Source organism: Macaca nemestrina, chromosome X, assembly GCF_043159975.1.
Source record: "Macaca nemestrina isolate mMacNem1 chromosome X, mMacNem.hap1, whole genome shotgun sequence".
NCBI lineage: Eukaryota > Metazoa > Chordata > Mammalia > Primates > Cercopithecidae > Macaca > Macaca nemestrina.
In genome coordinates this window covers 102,679,734-102,701,378 of record NC_092145.1, presented here as the reverse complement: position 1 = coordinate 102,701,378, position 21,645 = coordinate 102,679,734, and the positions used below count along the sequence as shown (strand labels likewise).

General features: G+C 37.2%; 1 protein-coding gene across 2 annotated transcripts in view; it reads right to left on the bottom strand.

The window, feature by feature from the left end:
• Positions 1 to 17,256, bottom strand: part of LOC105463868 (zinc finger X-linked protein ZXDB-like) — a 98,232-nt gene extending 80,976 nt beyond the window's left edge. For both annotated transcript variants that reach the window (XM_071088404.1, XM_071088405.1), the window contains exon 1: positions 14,548 to 17,256. In XM_071088404.1, coding sequence (XP_070944505.1) covers positions 14,548 to 16,938 — 2,391 coding nt within the window. In that variant the 5' untranslated portion in view covers positions 16,939 to 17,256. The remainder of the gene's footprint in view (positions 1 to 14,547) is intronic.
• Positions 17,257 to 21,645: the final 4,389 nt, after the last annotated feature.

Genomic DNA, 21,645 nt, shown 5'->3' with positions numbered 1-21,645 from the left:
TAAATGAGAAATTTACCAAAGAGATAGAGATCTTAAAAAAAAACAAGCAGAAATTCTGGAAACAAAAATTAATTGAAGAAAATACAAAATACATTTAAAAGCTTCAAAAACAGACTGAACCAAGCAGAGGAATCTCAGAGCTTGAAGACAGGCCTTTTGAAATAATGCAGTTAGACAACATTATTTTTTAAAAAAAAAGAATAAAAAAATAATAAACAAAGTTTTTAAGATGTTTGAACCTACATAAAATGACCAAGCTTGCAAATTATCTGTATTCCCAAGGGAGAAAAAAATTAAAACTTTAGAAAATATATTTAGGTTAATAATGGGTAAAAATGTCCCAAGTCTAGCAAGGGAGTTAGACATGAAGTTATAGGAAACCAAGTGATCCCCTAAGGCAAATAGATTGCAAAAAGTATTTCATCATGGCATATTATATCTAGAATGTCTAAAGTCAATGTGAACAAAAGAATTTTAAAATTAGCAAGATAAAAGCATCTAATCACCTATAAAAGAAACCCCATCAGATTAACAGTGGACTTTAAAGCAGAAACCTTATGAGCCAGAAGAGAATAAGATGGTATTTACAAAGTGCTGGAAGAAAAAAAGTCAGCAAAAATGTTTATGTCTTCGCAGAATACACTTCATAAATGAGAGAGTAATAAAGACATTCCCAGACAAGCAAAAGCTGAGGGAATCCATCACCACTGGATCAGCCCTACAGCAAGTGCTGAAAGGAATATTAAACACAGAAGTGAAAGTTCAGTAGTCACTATCATGAAAATATATGGAAATATAAAACTCAAGTCTTATAAAACAACCACACAAAGGAAGAAGAGAAAGGAATCAAATGGCAACATGACAGAATTTCATCAAATCACCAAGACAAGAAGAGAAAAATTTAAAAAACAAGTATTTGAAAACAACAATATGGTGGGAACAAAGCCTTACACATCAATTTTAACCTTGAATGTAAATGGATTATGTCCTTTGCATAAAAGATACAGATCAGCAGAATGAATTTTAAAAATGCTGCCTAAAACAAACTTGCCTTGCCCATAAAGACACATATAGACTGAAAATAAAGAAGTGGATAAAATATTCAACACAAACAGAAACTGAAAGTGAGCAGAAATAGTTAGACTTTCATAGATTAAAACAGACTTTCAATGAAAAATGGTAAAAAAAAAAAAAAGACAAAAAATATCATCATAAATGATAAGTGGATCAGTTCAGCAAGAGGATATAACAATTCTAAACATATCCAACACTGGACCACCGAGATTCATAAAACAATTACTAGACATAAGGACAGATATACACAGCAATACAATAATACTGGAGACTTTAACACTTTACTTTCAGCATTAGACAGATCATCCAGACAGAAAATTAATGAAGAAACACTAGACTTAAATCAGACTTTTGACCAAATGGACTTAACAGACACGTACAGGACATTCTACCCAACACCTGCAGAATGTACATTTTTTTCATTAGCACACAGAACATTCTCCAAGATAGATCACGTTAGGCCACAAAACACATCTCAACAAATTTTAAAGTACTAAAATGAATATCAACTATCTTTTCAGACAACAGTAAAATAAAAATACCAAGAGGAACTATACAAGTCATAGAAATTAAACAAAGTGTTCCTGAATGGTCATTTGATCAATGAAGAAATGAAGACAAAAATTAAAAATTTTGAAACAAACGAATATGGAAACCCAAGATAACAAAACCTGTGGGATACAGAAAAGGCAGTGTTAAGATGGAAGTTTATAGCATTAATGGTCTACATCAAAAATATAGAAATATCTCAAATCAACAACCTAACATCATACCACAAAGAATGCGAAAAGCAAGAACAAACCAAAACCAAAATAAGCAGAAGAAAAGAAATAATGAAGATCAAAGAAGATCAAAGGAGAACCGAACGAGAGAAAACACACACACACACACACACACACACACACAAACACAAAAAAAGAGAAGATCAACGATATGAATAGTTGGGTCTTCAAAAAGATAAAATTGATAAACCACTATCTAGAATGGCCATGAAAAGAAGAGAGAAGATCCAAATAAAGTCTGATATGAAAAAGAAGACATTACAATTGATAACACAGAAATAAAATAGGTCATTAGAGACTATTATGAACAACTATATACTCACAAACTATAAAATTTATAGGAAATGGATACATTTCTAGACACATACAACCTTCCAAGAATGAAGGATAAAAAGCCTGAACAGACCAAAAACAACTAGGAAGAATGAATCTCCAATAAAACATATCCCACCAAGGAAAAGCCAAAGACTGTATGAATTAACAGTTGAATACTACCAAATATACAAAGAATAATTATCACCAATTCTCCTGAAACAGTTCCAAAAAATTCTCCTTAACTCATTCCACAAGGCCCATATCACCCTGACACCAAAACCAGACAAAAAAAGAAGAAAAAAGATTAAACTGCAGACCAATATCCCTGATTAACACAAACACACAAATTATCAACAAAATAATAGCAAACTGAATCCAACAGCACATCATTAAGATGAAACACCATTTTAAAAATGGGTTTTATACCAGGGATGCAAGGATGGTTCAACCTATGCAAATCAATAAATGTGATATATCACATAAACATAATTAAGGACAAAATACCTATAATAATCTCAATAAAGTAAAAAAAAAAGCATTCAATAAAATTCAGCATCTCTTCATGATAAAAAAAAAAACTGTTAATGAACTAGGCATAGAAGGAACATACTTCAAAATAATAATGGCCATATGTGACAAACCCATAGCTAACATCATACTGAATGGGGAAAAGTTGAAACATTTCATCTGGAACTGGAACAAGAGAAGGATGCCCACTCTCAACACTCCTATTCAGCATAGTACTAGAAACCCTAGACAGAGCAATCAGGCAAGGGAAAGAAATAAAAGGCAGCCAAATTGGAAAAGAGGAAGTTAAATGATCCCTGTTTTCTGATGACATGATTGCATATCTAGGCAAACCTAAAGATTCCACCCCAAAAACTCTTACGCTTTATAAATGAATTTAGAAGAATTGCAGGATGCAAAATCAACATACAAAAATCAGTAACTTTTCTATACATCAATAATGATCTAGCTGAGAAAAAAACAATAAGGCAATCTCATTTACAATAGCTACAAAAAAGTACCTAGGAATACATTTTAGAAAGAAGCAAATGATCTCTACAAAAAAAACCCTACAAAACACTGATGAAAGAAATTGAAGATGACACAAATAGAAAAACATTCCATGCTCACAGATTTCAAGAACCAATAGCATTAAAATTACCATACTGCCTAAAACAGTCTACAGATTCAATGCAATCCCTATCAAAATGACAATGTCATTTTTAACAGAATTAGCAAACATAATCCCAAATTTCATATGAGACCCCCCCCCCAAAAAAATCTGAAAAGCAAAAGCAATTCTAGCAAAAAGAACAAAGCTGGAGACATCACTTTACCTTACTTAAAAGTATACTAGAAGGCTATAGTAACCCAAACAGCATGGTACTCTTATTAAAATAGACACATGGATCAATGGGACAGGATAGAGAACCCAAAACAAAAAGCCATATATTTACAGCCAAGTTATCTTTGAAAATATCAAAAAGAACACACATTGGAGAAACAACACTTTCAGCAAATGGTGCTGGGAAAAATTGATTTTCATAAGCATGGGAATGTAACTGGATACCTGTCTCTTACCATACACAAAAATCAACTCAAGCTGGATTGAAGATTTAAATGTAAGTCTGAAACAAATATTCTAGAACAAAACCTAGGGAAAACTCTTTTGGGCCTCCGTTTATGTCAATAATTTATGACTAAGATCTCAAAGGCACAGGCAACAAAAACTGAAATAGACAAATGAGACTTCAACTAAAAAGCTTCTGCACAGCACAGGAAATAATACACAAAGTGAACAGACAACCTGTAGAATGGGAGCAAATATGTGTAAAGTATACATCCAACAGGGTACTAGTATTCAGAGTATACAACGAATTCAACCAACTCAACAAAGAAAGAAAATCTCATCAAAAAATGGATAAATGACATGTATGGAGATTTTTCAAAAGACCTACAAATGCCCAACAGATATGTGAAAAAAGTATGCAACATCACTAGTCATCAGAAAAAAATGCAAATTAAAATCACAATGAGATATTATCTTACCCCAGTCAGAATGGCATAATTAAAAAGTCAAAGAATAACAAATGTTGACAAGGATATGGAGAAAAGGGAACTTTTATACATTGTTGATGAGAATTTAAATTAGTACAACCTTTATGAAAAACGAAGTATGGAGATTTTCTGAAGAACTAAAAATAGAACTACCACTTGATCCAGCAATCTCACTACTGGATATCTACCCAAAGGAAAAAAAAATCATTATATTAAAAAGATAGCTGCACTTGTATGTTTATTTCAGCTCTATTCACAATAGCAAAAATATAGAATAAACCTAAGTGTTCATCAATAGATGACTGGATAAAGAAAATGTGGTATGCATACACAATGAAATACTATTCAGCCTAAAAAGAATGAAATCACATTTTTTGTAGCAACATGGATGAAACTGGGTATCATTATCTTAAGTCAAACAAGTCAGACACAGAAAGACAAATATTTCACATTTTCACTCATAAGAACTCTCGTATCTGATGGTGAATGTGTAAATTAGTACAAATACCCTGGAAAACTGTTTGGCAGTACTTACTAAAATTTAACATACCTAGTTACACTCCCATTTATTTATTAGATTGTTCATAGCAGCATAATTAGCACTTGCCAATAAATGGAAACAATATAAATGCCTATAAGTGGAAGCTAAAAAATTATGGGTGAGGGATACACTATAATTCTACAACAAAAATAAATGAACAAGCCAGGTGTGGTGTCCTATGCCTGTAGTCCCAGATACTAGGTGGGAGGATACCTTGAGTGCAGAAGATCAAGGCTGCAATGAGCTATGATAGTGCCATTGCATTCTAGCCTGGATGACAAAGAGAGACCTTCTCTCTTAAAATAAAAATGAATAAATGAATTGTTTATACATAATAAATCATGGCTGAAGTTCACAAACAAAATGTTGAGTAAAAGAAGTCAAAAACAAAAAGAATATAAACTTTCCATAAAGTTTAAAAATAAAACTAATCTGTAGTTTTAATATATTAACACAAAAACTTGTACACAAATATTGATAGCAAAAACTAATCATATCTAAAGGTGGAAACAACTCAAATGTCCATTAATTAGTTAACAAATAAAGTGCAGTATGTTTATATAATGCTATATATTTCAGCCATGAAAAGAGTGAAGTACTGATATGTGCTAAAACATGGATGAACTTTAATAACATCATACTAAGAAAAGCCAGATACAAAAGCATATATTGTACAATTCCATTCATATGAAATATGCATAACAGACAAATCCATAGAGACAGAAAGTAAATTAGTGGTTTCCTGGAGATGATAGAATGGAGAATGATTATGGGATTTCTTTTCAGAGTGGCAGAGGTGTTCCGGAATTATCCAGTTGTGATGACTCAGCAACATTATTAACGTTTTAAAAATGACTTGACTTGTATATTTTAAAATGGTGAATTTTATATTATGTTAATTTTATCTCAATAATAATAATAAATGAAGAGAAACAAGCAAATAAAAAACATCTAATTTTTGGCTTGAAAATCAAGTTATTTATTTTGGTACAGGGTGGCAGTGACTAGCAGAGGATATGAGGGAGATATGAGGTTCTGGTAATCCTTTCATCTGAGTAGTGGCTTTATAGGTGTATTCATTTTTTGAAAATTAATAAAGCAATTTTGTAATGTAAGTTATATTTTTAAAGTATGTTATATTTCAATAAAAGTTATAAAAATAAAACTTACAAATTAAAAAATGTTTTAGGGCCAGTTAGAATTCAATACATGGTAACTTAAAATTACATCAAGGCATGATTAAAATACACAATATAGCCTCACAACTAACAATCTATAGGTTGTTATCTGCAGGTGTATTGGATAATTCAATAATCTTGAAAATAAAAATCAATTAGCAATTTTAAAGACATGAATCAAAGATTCTCATTTAGTTTAAAAATACTTTAAAAAATACTTGGAGTGTAAATACTTAAAAACACCAACTACTAAAATTATTATGTAAAATAATCAATAGCCTCCAATTTGATAACATTTTGGCATTTTATAGTCAGGGCCCAAATTTGTAACTTTTCTTCTTACTTTTTACTGTCTTCAAGAAACTTTCAAAAGATAGATTGTATTAGACAGATTACCAATGTTGCAATAATAGCTCTTTGATTTTTTTTATGTCTAACTGTAACTGGAAAATTCTGGACATGCTTCAAAATTGTCATTGTGCTTTTATCCAGATGTTTTCAACCAAAGACACTTAGACTGAAACACTTGGCTAGAGATCAAACTTAACTATTTGATTGTTTGAATTTTATTTTCTCATTTCTATTTTTGGGAAGAATCCTCAATAATTTTTATAAATATAGGCAACATTTTATCTTTAAGAATTTTTTAAAGAATCTATGGTGAAGGACAACAAGAATCACTTTGCAAATAATTTTCTATCCAGTGTGTTTTTGCAATATTCAGTAGATTTGGTACATAGATTTAGCAGTGAAAATGACTATCCAGTGCCTACTGTAAAAATGAAATATAATGCAAGTTAGTCAAATTTTTAGATTTCACATAAGACTTACTGCTCTAGATAAACTATTCTAAAAATGAACTGAATAAAAATATGCTGAATAATATACAAGAGTGGATTTATCAGCAAAATTTATAAATACAGAATTAATAAAAAATTAATCTCCTTTTTCCAATTGAATTTGCCTTTCATTCATTTCGATAAGTCTTCCCTGTTATCTAAAAAAGTAGTACAGCTAGTCCAGGTTTCTCCATTTTCAAAGTAGCCACATTTCTAAAGTTATAAACACTTATTTTAACAATGTTCTTAAATCCTATTGCTTCCTAAGTACATAAATAAAAGTGACATACCCAAATGGCAAAATGAGCCTGCACATAAAAAAAAGAAAAGCAAGTTTTACTTAATCAACAATATTTTAGGAAGTGAGACAAAAATAATGAATATTGGCTTATTCCCTCTTCCCCTAGCATGTCATAACATTTGATGCAATTCCTATTATTATTAATAATTTAAAATAAAATAAGCTCCAGAAAGCACAAGAACATAAAATGACTTTGAAGGGGAAGCTGTTGCATCTCTTTGGAAATATCAAGGGCCAAGTTTAGCATTAACCAACTAATGCCAACACAAATTGGGAGGAAAAATAGTTCTCACTCTGCCTAGCAGCACATTCTAAAATTGGACCTCGCCTGGAATGAACTGCTACTCTATTCACTGAGTCATTGCCTGTGGAATTTCCATTTAGCTCTCTAATCTGGCTAATTTCCCTACAAATAGACATGAGAGAAGCTTCCTTCTTCCACATGCAGTATTACGTTGTTTCACACTACAGTTATATCCCTCTACTGTGTACACAGGAAAGGGAAATAAGTCTTGACAAAGATTAATCATTTCTTGACTTTATTCCAAGGAAAGACTGGCTTAGAATTGAAATATTTTCATTTTGGCTACCATTTGTAATTTTTATTGTTAAATGTATTTATTTTTTAAACTGACAAAAATTGTGTATATTTATCATGTACAATATGTTTGAAAATATGTATAACACTGTGGAATGACTAGATAGAGTTAATTAACACATGCATTACCTCTTATATTTACTTTTTGTAGTGAGAACACAAAATATTATTTATCACTATAGTGAGCTTTATTTTTTTATAATAGGCTTTGTTTCCTTTCCAAATGTATTCAGTTAGTTATACTTTATTCAGAATGTGAGATACTTGCTTGATGATTAACCCTATACCTCACTACATGATTGGTGAAGTTTCAGGATTCTTCATGTTAAACTCCAGTAGTTGTCATTCCCAAGTATCAAATGAAGTCTTTATAGCCTTATTTTCAGCTAGCATACCTATATAAAATAATTACCTTCTAATTAAAGTCTTTTTTTGTTTCAGAAAATTAAAATTTGCTTGTGTGTCCAGTATAGGAAAGTAAAAATTATTTCAAAAATTACAGGTGTAAAATCATTTATTTATATGCTATGGTTTTCTCATTTGGAAACAAAATGTTTGTTTTATATAATTTTCAAAAGATCACTCTCAGGTTTTATACTTAATATATCCGGGATTACAATCTAGAACAAATCAAAATATAACATAATTTACAAATTATTTCCCATAGTATTTTGCTATAATTAAAGCTACCAGTCACAATTCTGTTTAAATTTAAATTTAGGACAGTTTATCCTAATTGCTGTATTGCAGCTTAAATTTTAGATTCTTAGAACTTTTTGAAAAAACTTTTGATAATCTGCACATTGAAATACTCCTCATTACAATTTTCTGTCCATACTGTGAAAATAACAACCACCGTTATATTTGAATCTGTATAATTCTAATATATAACCATCTAGAAATTGATTATATATTATTTTTCATTGCTTGCTGAATTTTTGTTTCTGTCTAGCTTGTAATGTGTGTGCGTAAAGGGCAGAATTGGTCAAATATGTGCTAAAAATGTTTGTTTGAATAAAGTAATGCAACATACTTTTGTGTTATACTTCATAGTGCCTCACACAGAGTAGGCACTCAATAACCACCAGCTGCTTAATAAGCTGGTAATGATAAGACATAGTGTAAGGATTCACAGTTAGTGCTCATAAGAATAATTATCTCCTTTGTTTAAAATACTGAGTTAAGATATTTTCCATAGGCAGAATGATGTTTAATGTGTTTTGCATGTGCATAAATGTCAGCAGAAAACTAGAATGAGATGTATTGTTCTGTTGACAATGCAGGACAGCAAAGTCACCATCAAACAAAATGTAATTGTTAGGTAATTATACTATTTATTTACTCTATTTTTTTGCACTCCATGCTCATTGAGTTATCACCATTAGTAGTCAGGGTAACTATAAAATGTGTTACATTAGGGTGTAAAGAGAAAAGAGGATATGACTTCTGTGACTGAGTTTCCATACACCATCACTTGCCATGTTAGCTAATGAAAGAGAGGATTATGAGTAAGAAGCCCCAAGTATCACACCAAAGTTGGTTTTTGGACAATCTTAGTCCTGTCTCTTCCAGTTTAAGAGAAATACAGTTAAAACTCAATCTAACACAGTTTATCACGAGAAACTATTGAAATTAACGACTAAGGAGTATCCTCCAAATTATGGAGATCTGATTTGTTATATTAATAAGCACCAAATAAAAAATACCTGTTGAATATCTGTAGTAGCAGAAAGTAGTAGTAAGAAAGAAATGGAAGCCAGAGATGACATAGTTCATTTTGATACAGAGTGATCTGGGCTTATATTGTACAAGGTTGAAGAGTCCTGCAAATTCTCAAAGGGAAATAACATTATAAACATCAAATGTGAATCTAAGAACATATGAGGGAGCCAAACAAGATAAAGTCATGTCACTGTCTAATAGTGTGGATAATCTAGAATAAGCATGATTTATTCAGAGATAGCCATAGTTTATCACTTCCTGATAAATTAAGCATATCCTAATCATCTTTCCATAAATATTCCTGAAAATATCTTATTACACAACTTTGTTCATATTAATCAAGTGTAATTTTTATAGTATCCAAGAAATCCTTAGGAACATTTTTAATCTTCCTTTCTCTTTCTGATGGGTGTCCTATATATTCAATAAGTTACCAAATCATATTCATTTCCTCAATTAGGACACATCTCCTATATCTCTGTTTCTTTTCGTCACCACTCCAATCCAAGCCTTCATCACAACACTCCGGAATTACTACAACAGACTCCTAAGTGATTGCACTATTTCCCCCATCAAATCCATATTATGCATGTCCACTATATTAATATTTTTATATAATCACATTTGACTTCCCTTCTCAAATATCTTCACTGGCTTTCAATCATATCCATAATAAAGTCTTGTCTACTCTGACTGGTTTGTATTGCCTTCCAGAATTTGGCTCCATACTGGCAGTCTAACTCTAACACCCAGCACTTACCAAATATGAGCCCTGAATTTGAGTTAGGCTGTTTTTCAGTGTTGTGTGGCTAATTCCATTTTGAGTTCTTTCTTTGTGCTTTTCTCCCAGGCTGGAATTCACCAACACTCTTCTTCATATAACTAAAAGTAACCACCCATTAAACTCCAGCTCCTGCCCCTCCTTTCACTCCAAGCCATTCATTTGGTGCCTGAAAACATGTTTGTTGATTTTGTTTAGTTGTAAAATGGCTAATAGGTGAATTTGTATGTCCTCTCCAAAATTAAGATACGGCTCATATTTTACTCTTGTTATCTATATCCCTAGTATTCTACCTTGCATTCTGTAAGGAGTCAGTAAATTAACTTGAAATATACAGAGGGGACCATAGCTTAAATATTGTTACCAAAGGTCCCATCTATTTAGATTTCATAAACATATAAGATTCATTTTTAATGATTGCTTTTTATAGGTTGTTTTGTGCTTAAACAATCTGTTCTCTAAACACTTGGTCCCTAGCCATTTGGGCACCAGAGACCAGTTTAGTGGAAGACAATTTTTCCACGGATGGGGGGATAGTTTTGAATAATTCAGGCACATGACATTTATTGTGCACTTTATATTATTATTACATATTCACCATAATGTAGAATCAGTGGGAGCTCTGAGCTTGTTTTCCTGTAACTAGATGGTCCCATTTTGGGGTGATGGGATACAGCGATACATCATTAGGAATTAGATTCTCATAAGGAGTGTGCAATCTAGTTCCCTCCCATGTGCAGTTCACAATAGAGTTTGTGCTCCTATATGAGAATCTAATGCCACTGCTGATCTGACAAGAGGTGGAGCTCACTTTCGCTCCCTGGCTGCCACTCACCTCCTGCTGTGCGGACCAGTTTCTTTTTTTTGAGACAGAGTCTCGCTCTGTAGCCCAGGCTGGAGTGCAGTGGCCGGATTTCAGCTCACTGCAAGCTCCGCCTCCTGGGTTCCCGCCATTCTCCTGCCTCAGCCTCCCGAGTAGCCGGGACTACAGGCGCCCGCCACCTCGCCCGGCTAGTTTTTTGTATTTTTTAGTAGAGACGGGGTTTCACCGCATTAGCCAGGATGGTCTCGATCTCCTGACCTCGTGATCCACCTGTCTCGGCCTCCCAAAGTGCTGGGATTACAGGCTTGAGCCACCGCGCTCGGCCGCGGACCAGTTTCTAACACGCCATGGACTAGTACCTGTCCGTGGCCTGGGGGTTGGGGACTCCTGCTTTAAACCCTAGCATCCAATTTGCTTTTTAAAAAATTATTAAGCAAATCTTTCAAAAAAGTTACATATATATATATATAAATAAGTAAATATATAAATTTCAGTTACATATAAAATATATACAAATTTCAGATATATATATATACATTTTAGTTAGGCCTTACATTTCAATTGTCACATATTTTGAGTGAGTTGCATTTAATTTAGTTTTTATCATCATGAAGTTATCAAGTGGATCTGTTTGATACCAATAATTACCAAGGGATTATGAATATTTCCATCAGGAAATTAATCATTGCTTTATGTGGAATCAAGGAACAGTCAAAAATACTCTGTTATACTAATGTCTTATCTTATTTTTCCTGGATGGGAATATGAAGCATTTAATCCACAGAGAAAGATGATCTTCGTATTCTAACAAGTTTCACTTTTACTATTTAAGGCTTTCAATTATGTAACACTATAATGAGATAACTGGTAAAAATGTCAAGATTAACATATTTAAACTAATGATAAATATGCTCATCAGGATTCCCCAGAATCAAACCTTCTTGCAAGGCATTTTTTATTGTGTTTTCAATTGGCAAAATGTTAATAAATCAAGGACTGAAGATGAACAAAAGGCAAACGAGATAAAATTAAATCATGTCCCATTGTTTAAACAAAAAGGCAAGCTTATGCCAACACTAACAGAAACACGAATATATTTACAGTCACACTTCTGTCTGTAATTACATGCCATGTCAACTATCATGCTGGGACAACAGCATTGAAAGAGAAATCTTTTGAAAAAATTGAACAAAAGAAACCATGTAAGCTCACGGACAATCACAAGATTTTTATCTTAAAAAAAAAACAACAATTTGTCCTTTGAAAATTCTATAGACCATAACAAAAGCATAGCTTATGATAGTTTTCATGGGAAGAAATAGGTCTAAGGGATTAAGGAAACAATGTGACAGAGTTTTAAAATATCTACATGGTTATATATCTTAATGGATGCCTATGACCCTTGTGTTCACCTCAGGCCTCTGCACTTTCTATAGGAAAATAAAAATAATCTATTTAAGAGGACTTAACTAATGACAACACATTTCTAAAATGGGCTTAAAATCTTTCTAAAATACTAAGGGAGAACTGTTAAACGGTTAGACACAAAATTCTATTTCTTTGAATCAAAAATGTATGTGTATTTTTTGCTTTTTCATTGAATAAGTACAACCAACTTAAAAATTATAAAGACAGTAAAGATGTATAATATCAAGGTGGTAAATATTAAAGTGTACTGTTAAAGTGCCATAATAATTGTTATCCCCAAGTATCTACATGTAAACAGTACTGGGTTACAATGGTTGAAATCAACCAATAGTGTTTGCTACCATGACCACATTTTAGAAAAGGAAAAGTAGAACTACTTCTCACTAACGCCTTATATAAAATATCTCCATTATTATCTGATTCATGTATAAACACATTGCCATCTAAATCAAGAAAATAACTTCTCAATGTACACACATACTTGCAGCAATACTGTGACTGAAAAATGGGCCATAAGAAGAATGGCTGAGAGATGGTGACCATGAAAGAGACCTGTCTAATTTAAACATAAATAAAAGAGATTCATGGCAAGGACTGGTGTACACCTACAAGGAAATAGGGTGGAGTACGAAGAATGTAAGAGAAATCAATTAAGTTGGGAGGCAGCAAACAGTTATAAACAAAATAGTCGTGAAACTCAAGAGTCAAATGGCAGAATGGGAAATATTTCCTCTCTGTTTTGAGCTACACACACAATTAATAGTTACTAAGTTAAATATATTTGTAATCTGAGCTAGGTAAATTTTAATAAGAATTGTAGTTCTGACTTTGCCATATTACCTCACAGGATTGTGAGGATCAAATATAATAGTTGTGAAAGTGCTAAACTGTAAAATGCTATACTCATGTAAGATAGATGGTATCTACTCAAAATGCAGACAAAACTCTCTCATTTCAACTCTAACAGTGAGCCAGCAATGAGCTCTCTAGGGCACAGAGGGGAGAAAAATCTCCCTCTGGTCTATGTCCAGATTGTCTTGGAAGAATAGACTGAATACTCATTGCATCAGCTTGCTTTGAATGCAGACCAAAGATACTATGAAATTGATCTAATGGACATGTGGCCAATGCCACAAAAGAACAGTGTGGAGAAAAATCCTTCTTAATCTGTTGAAGAAATAACTTTCTTTTCCTCTTTCTTAACCTTCACAAATGTTTATTTCGTGCACAATCCTGATATTAATTTGTGCTAATTTCTCCCCTTTGAGGAGGGAAAACAAGGGGCAGGAAAGGGAATGAAGATTCACCAAAATATGCTGAAACATACGTAACATTTCCTTTCAATACAACCTACTGGGGTAGAAAAAATAAGTCTAGGATGTAACACATATGTTCACATTGCTATGACCATTTTACAGATAGAAAACTGAGGCTAAGAGAGACTAACTTATTAAAGGCCAACTTATTCAAAACCACAAAGCAAACATTTCACCCTGGGTCTGAGTGATAACAAAAGCCCTTGTATTTTCCACAACAAAAACATACCTTCATCATAAGAAAAAGGTTAGAATGATAAACAGCTAAGAAGAACCAATCCCTATTTTTAGCTCTTTTTTTTTTTTTGAGTTCTATCATTAGATTTTCGTACTGTGTAAAATTTCCATTAAATTTTTAATGTAAAACACCAGTTCCTCAATCTTTCATTATTTAGTGCTACAGGGCTCAAACCGCTTTTCATTACAAGTACAAACAATAATTAATAATTGCAAAACGCCCGAAATTTTTTCAAGAAAAAGCACAAAATCACACACACACAAAAAAAACTGAAAAGACCTTATGAGCAATGAGTTCAAACCACCACAATTCATAAATAAGGAAATTAAGGCTCAGATAGGTTAAGTGACTTGCTCAGGGTCACACAACTTGTCAGTTCCAGACTCAAGATCAGAATTTAGATCTCCAAACTTGTAGTCCAGGGCTGTGCTCTTTTTGTAAACCAAAGAGAAATGACTGCACTTAAACATTTAGTCCAGAACATCCTCAAAATTGACTGTAATAAAAGTAAGCCACATGGCAAGGAACAAATAGAGTTGGTTCATACCAAAAATGAGCTGCCAGTCACAGTGATAACATTTCTTTCTTTCTGAGAACCATGGTTTCCTGCTGCACTGGGGAATCCAAACTGGGTTTCTCCCTCCTGTCCAAAGAAGTCAGGATGTACGTTCCACTCCGCTTTGGTTGGTGTCAGTAGTTCTGAGACACTGTTTTCACAAAGGGTGCTTGAAGGAGTCAGAGCATCTGTCTCCACTGTTAGCTTACTGCTGGGTGTTAAAGCCTGAGGCTCTGGACTGGAGTTTTTCATGGCCAAAGAGCCCAGAGATCCCAATGGCCCCACACTTACACTTGAGACCTCATCCATATCTAAGGGGCTCTGCTGAAAACCAGTGGCCGCCGTTCCAAAAAAGAGAGATGTATCCAGATTTTGAGGAGGGTCGCTGGTGGCCTTCAAGGCCAGAGGGTCCACAGCCTGCCCTACGGAATTATTATTATTAGCAGGGAGGTGCCCTGCCAGAGTCGAGCTCACAGAAGCCACATCAATAGTCAAGATTCCAGAGTTCACCAATGCTGTGTCCAGCACTGCAGCAGAAGTACTGTCTGGTACATCAGAAAACAGAGACACTATCTCTGCATCTCTGAGATCATCCTGTCCCTGGCTGGTAAGTTCACTGCTGGGTGTAAGAGAATTTGCTGCTTCTAGCTGAGCTAAGAGATCCTGGCCCACCTTGTGCCTTTTGGTCATGTGCGTCTTCATGCTGTGCTTGGATGTGAAGAGTTTATTACAAGTGGAGATGGGGCAACGGCTTTTCCAAGTGTCCACATCCTGCAGGTGTTTCTTGGAGTGAATGTAGAGGCTACTGCGAGCAGAGAACCTGGCACAGCAGCCTTCCACAGGACACACGAAAGGCTTTGTGCCCAAGTGGGTTATGCTGTGGCCTTTCAGATGTTCAGCTCTCGTGAAAGATTTCCCACAGCCTTCCACAGGGCACATGAACCTCCGGTCATCGTCGTGCTTCCTTTTGTGCCTTAAGAGTTTGGACATGCTGGTGAAGTTCCAGCCACAGCCATCAAAGTCACAAAGGAAAGGTCTCTCGCCGGTGTGACTCCGCAGGTGAATTTTCAGCCTACAAGCCTTGTCATATTGTTTGCTGCAGCCAGGAAAAGAGCAGGAAAACAGTTCCTGTTCCCTGAAATGGGCGCGGTTATGGGAAAAGAGAGCACTCACTGTGATAAATGTCTTCTTGCAGCCAGAAAATGCGCACTGGTAAGGCCTCTCGGGTTCGAAGTGGCTGCGCTGGTGGGCGCTGAGTTTGGCCTGCGTGGGGAAGCTCTCCTCGCACACCTCGCATTTGAATGAGTTCTCCTGCTCATGGCCCTTCATGTGCGCCTTGAGGTTGTACACGGTGGTGAAGCTCTTGCCACAGCCCTCCGCCGAGCAGCCAAAGGGCCGCAGTTTGTCGTGAGACTGCAGGTGCCTCTTGAGCTTGTAAGAGGTGGTGAAGGTCCACCTGCAGTCACCCAGGGGGCATTTGAAGGGCCTCTGGCCCTGGCTGCTGCTGTGCGTCAGCAGGTGCACCTTCAGCTGGTGCTTCTTGGCGAAGGATTGCCCGCACAGAGCCTCGGGGCACAGGTACAGCACCACGCCTGGGCCAGAGCCCAGCGGTCCGCGGGGGCCCAGGGCGGCGGCCGGGCCCTCCGCCTCCTCCTGGGGCGCCGGAGCTGGCGCGGGTTCGGCCGGCTGGGCTAGCAGGAGGTCTGGCGGCAGCTCTGGGCAGTCACTCGGCTCCGCGGCACGCGGGAACCCGGCTTGGGGGGCCATCAGACACCTGGGGGGCTTCTGGGCAGGAGCGGCCCCGGGCTTCCAGGAGTGTGATGGGGGCGTGGTCAGGGTGAGGACGCCGTTCTCAAAGCGCAACAGCAGGTCCTGGTTGTGGATAGTGACTGTGCCGGTGAAGGCCGCGGCGGGGCTGGGGGCAGAGATCGGGGCCTGAATGGGAATCGCGGACAGAAAGCTGGGGCCCCGCGCAGAGCAGCCCGCGGGGTTCGCGCCGCTGTAGTCCCCCTGGAGCCCCGGGCCTGCCTCGGCCTCCTCCCTCAACACAGGCCCTGCGGCCTGACACGAGCGCACTGTCTCCACGTCGCCACCCACCGGGTCAAGCAGCCCCAGGAGGAAGTCGTCGCCGCCGTCGCCGCTAGGTTGATCGGGCATCGGCGCCAACAGGCTTGGGCCGGGGCCTCGTGAGGCCCTGCGGGCCTCCTTGCGCCGCCGCCCGTGCCCGCCATCTTGGAGGTCCCGGAGCAGCAGGAGGCGGCGCGTGGAGACCTGGCCAGCCGGCGGGTCAGGGCCTCGGTGGACCCGGCCGCCACCCGCGGGGATACCGCCGCCGCCGCCCTGTAGCGTCCCGCGAGCCGGGAGCAGCTTCGGGATTTCCATCTCTGTGTCCCAGAGGCTGGGCTGGAACCAGAGCCGAGGAGGAGGCGCGACCCCGCCCCCTGCCGCGGGTCTGAACAGGTTCCTAAAAGGGGGAAAAAAAGTGCAATGCGGTGAAACTGGCCCTATCAGATATTAAAACGTATTTAACGCCACAGTGATTTAAATATTCTGGTACTGGGTCTCTGGAACAGAATAGAAAGCCCAGAGGTAGAGCCTGGTATGCATAAATACGTTCTACGGTTAATATACGTAAGTAATTAAGGAGGTCTTCTGAGGTGATGGGGAAATGACGACAGCTTGTTCAGTAATGCTGTGGAACACCTAGGCCTCTATCCGCTAAAAGCAATTTTAATCCGTGACTCATTGTATATACCCGAATAAACACACCCGAGCCCCTCCCAGTGTTAGACAAGTTGCTTGGTACTTTTTGTGTGTTAAAATTTGTTTACCGGCTGGCTGCCTGCCTGGATTGATGGATGAAAGACAATTCCTGAGAGAATAAACTGTCTCTGTGTCAGCATTAAACGACCATAGTGCTGGCATTTCTGCCAAAAATGTCCTTCCCTTTCCCACCTCCCCGCGGGACAACTTCCATACTCACAATTGTCTTGAGCAAAGTCCTCGGTACAATTTGCCACATAGTTCAATTTTTGTCTGCTGATACAGAGGTTAGAATGAGTGAGAGATGTGGCCAAAACAGATCAGAATTGTTCAGCCTAGAAATGCAAAGTCTGGAGGATGAAACAATTTATATTGAAATCTGGAAAAAACCCAACCCACTCCTGGCTTCTCCCTATACAGTGCACAACCTAAACCAACTCTTTGCCCTTCCGCCATCGGTTGTACCATAATAAATTTCATGTCCACTCTCATAGCACATTGAGGGCATTCCTCACTTTATTCTGCATTCTCCAGCACATTCTCTGAGCAGGAATTCCAGTTAAATGTGTTAAGGTTAAACCCTCAGTCACTGAAATGGACTCTGCCAAGTAAGGTGCACAGATCTTGTCCAATCACCCTGGTGTACCTGCTAGCATTTAAGTGTGGTGGCCCAGTCTTGCTGGGCCTGTGGTGCCTAATGACCTTATTAATGATGACGACAATCCTCCAATTTGTCTGTCACGAATGAGTTTGGAATTGACACAAATATAGGGTGAAATATCTGAGATGAGAAGGCTTAGAGTGATGAATAGATTGGTGGTGGGTGGGGGGAGGTGTAACCTGTTGTTTAAAGACTCCCAGCTCTCTCGCCCTCTTTTAATGACAGTGGACACTTGGTCTCTTGACTGGAGGATCGAGTTTTTCATCCATAACTATTTGAACCTCATCAAAATTTCTACTCCACATACTTTTCTTTCTATTACCTTTTCTGGAGCAAGAATTTTTCAAATCTGAAATTTGAAGAGTGCATAAAACTTATCTGTATGGTTTAGATTATTTTACAAAAGCAGACACCTATGTAACCAGGACCAAGGTCAAGCAATAGATGACTGCCAGCCTTCCAGAATACAGCCGCTGTACTCCTCCCAATGACAACCCACACTCTCCTATATGGATATAGTCATTGCTCTGACTTTTTAATAATCATTTCACTGCTTTCCTTTATAGCTTTATCACTTTTGTACGCATCCCTAAACAATAGAGTTGATACAAAATTGTATAAATGGAATCATACAGCATCCTTCCTTTTATAGCTTCCTTTTTTCACTGTGTATTATACTTGAGAGACTCATCCATGTTGTTCATAATAGCTATAAGTAAGTAGATCCTTTGTCTCCATCGACTGTCATTCCAGCATATGCTTATAGCAAAGTGATTATGGTATGATTATACTACTCCATTCTACAGCAGATGGAGATTAGGATTGCTTCTACTTTTCAATGATTATTATGAACATTCTTGCACATTTCTAATTGGACACATGTGTAAAAATCTCTTTAGGGTATATATCCCAGAATAGAATCACAGGGCCATAGGGAATGGATATCCTGAGCTTTACTAGATGATGCCAAATTGTTCTCTGTAGTGATTGGGACAGTTGTCAATCCCACCAGCAGCACAGAGTGTCCTTCCTGATCCACATCTTCACCTACACAAAGTACTGCCAGAATTTAAATTTTGCCGGTCTACTGGTGGGCAATACCCAAATTACTATTAAGTTTTAGCACATTTTCGTGATAATGAGCCTTTTGGAGTTTCTATTTCGAGGAAGATCTATTCAAATTTACCTCTTTTAACCCATGTTTCTATTCTATTGTTCATCTGATACTGACTTAATGAGTCTGTTAAATATTTTAAATACTCGTCCATACCTGTTGCCAAAACACTCCCTTGCTCTGTTTGTATTTTCACTTGTTTGTCCTCTGTTTTGTGAACAGAAGCTATTAGTTATAATATAGTCAACTTCATCAATCTTTTCCTGATGGTTAGTGCTTTTGTGTTTTAAGAAATATTTTCTGTTTCAAGGAAACCTGGGACATGAAAGCATTCTCTATATTTTCTTCTAAAATATGTATGCTATTGCCCTTCATAGTCAGGTCTTAATCTGCCTGCAATTGATGTTTGTGTGTTGTGTTATGTAGCGTTCCATTTATGCATGTTTGTATGTATGTAAGTGAATATCCAGTTTTCTCAGTGAACCACTTATTGAAAAGTCTGCCTTTTGCCAATTGATTTACAGTGCCATAAATCAAGTATCTACACATATGTGGGTTAGTTCCTATACTCTCTATTAAGCACTTGTCCATTTGAAATACCACACTGTCTTAATTACTACTGATCCATAGTCAATTCTGATATTTGGATTAGGCAACTCAATTCTACCTTGTTCTTCAAAAGTGTCTTGGCTACTTTTGGTCCGTTTCAATTCCATTTACATTATAAACTAATCATGCAAACTTCAACTAACAGCTAGTTTGGGGTTCTAATTCGGATTGTGCTGATATTTTAGATTTGACTTCTCAATATTGAATGTTCGATTCATGGTTATGGTCAATCTCTTCTTTTAATAAGATCACCTTTAATGTGCCCAAATAATATTTTATATTTTTCCCACGAGGCAAGTTTTTTATCCTAGGCATTTCATATCTTGCAAATCGTATGTTTGAAATTTTTATTGTCTAAATATATAGCTCTAAATAGGATGCAATTGGCTTTTGTTTGTTAAGATTTTATCCTACAAGCATATAATCTCTTCTTATCAATTCTAATAATTTGTCTGTAATACTTTGTAGAATTTTATATATACTGTCATATCATCTGAAAATAGTGCCAGTCTTTCTTTTTCCTTTCCAAATATCTTATTCCTTTTTCTTTCCCTACTGCACTGTCTGGGACCCCACCCCCACCCCCAGTAAACTATTGCATAGAAGTGGTGATAGTGGACATCCTTACTTGATGCAGATCTTGAAGAGGAAGCTTTCAGTGATTCTCCGTTAAGAATGATGCTTGCTGTATATGTTGTGTTCTGTAGCAATATGGATTCTATCAGGAGATAGAAACACACAGTGATCTAGAAGGGGAAAATTTAATATAAAGAATCATTAACCGATGATAAAAGATCTTATATAGGATACAAGACAACTCTATGTGGGGTTTTCTGGGGCTGGGGGAGAGTACCCAAGGAAAGACAAGCTTAGAATGAAAGCTTCTCCCCAAGGCTGGATTTCATATCACATTGGAGAAGACCTACTGGATGGCAGAGAAGTTCCACTGGTTTGCCAGTACCTAAGCTGGTGTACAGAGGCAGAACTGGTCCATGGTCTCAAAGGAAACAAGAAGGCACCCTTTGGAGCATGGTAGTGTGGACAAGCCATAGCTGGTGGCTAGAATGTGGTGTGAAGTAGGAGTGGGGAGTCCTGTCTCAGTTGGAGGCCTGGAGTAAACAATGCCCCTTGCACAGGATCAGGGTGGGGGCTCGGTGTTGAGAGGGCTGCAGTATTGAAAGGACTACATGAACCTGGTCGTGTGTGTGTGTGTTTGTGTAGCTGTGGAGCAAGTGAGCAGAGGGAAGCAGTGGGCAGATGACTTAGAGTACAGGATGTCCCTATCAAGAGGGCCAGAAGCTGATCATCAGGGCACACCAGGACTGCAGATTTGCTGAGGGACAGTTGTTCTGGGCCCAGGCCTAGGACAAAGCATACTGAATGTCCTTACCTCCACACCTCTGAAAGCCAGAAATCATAGAAGTACCAATTCCTTTTTCAGTGTCTGTCCCTCTAGAGCCCTCTATTAAGTAAGTGTAACATCGTGCTTTTTGATGTTACTTTATTATTTTTATTATTATTATTATTATACTTTAAGTTCTAGGGTACATGTGCATAACGTGCAGGTTTGTTACATATGTATACTTGTGCCATGTTGCTATGCTGCAACCATCAACTCGTCAGCACCCATCAACTCGTCATTTACATCAGGTATAACTCCCAATGCAATCCCTCCCCCCTCCCCTCTCCCCATGATAGGCCCCGGTGTGTGATGTTCCCCTTCCTGAGTCCAAGTGATCTCATTGTTCAGTTCCCACCTATGAGTGAGAACATGCGGTGTTTGGTTTTCTGTTCTTGGGATAGTTTGCTAAGAATGATGGTTTCCAGCTGCATCCATGTCCCTACAAAGGACACAAACTCATCCTTTTTTATGGCTGCATAGTATTCCATGGTGTATATGTGCCACATTTTCTTAATCCAGTCTGTCACTGATGGACATTTG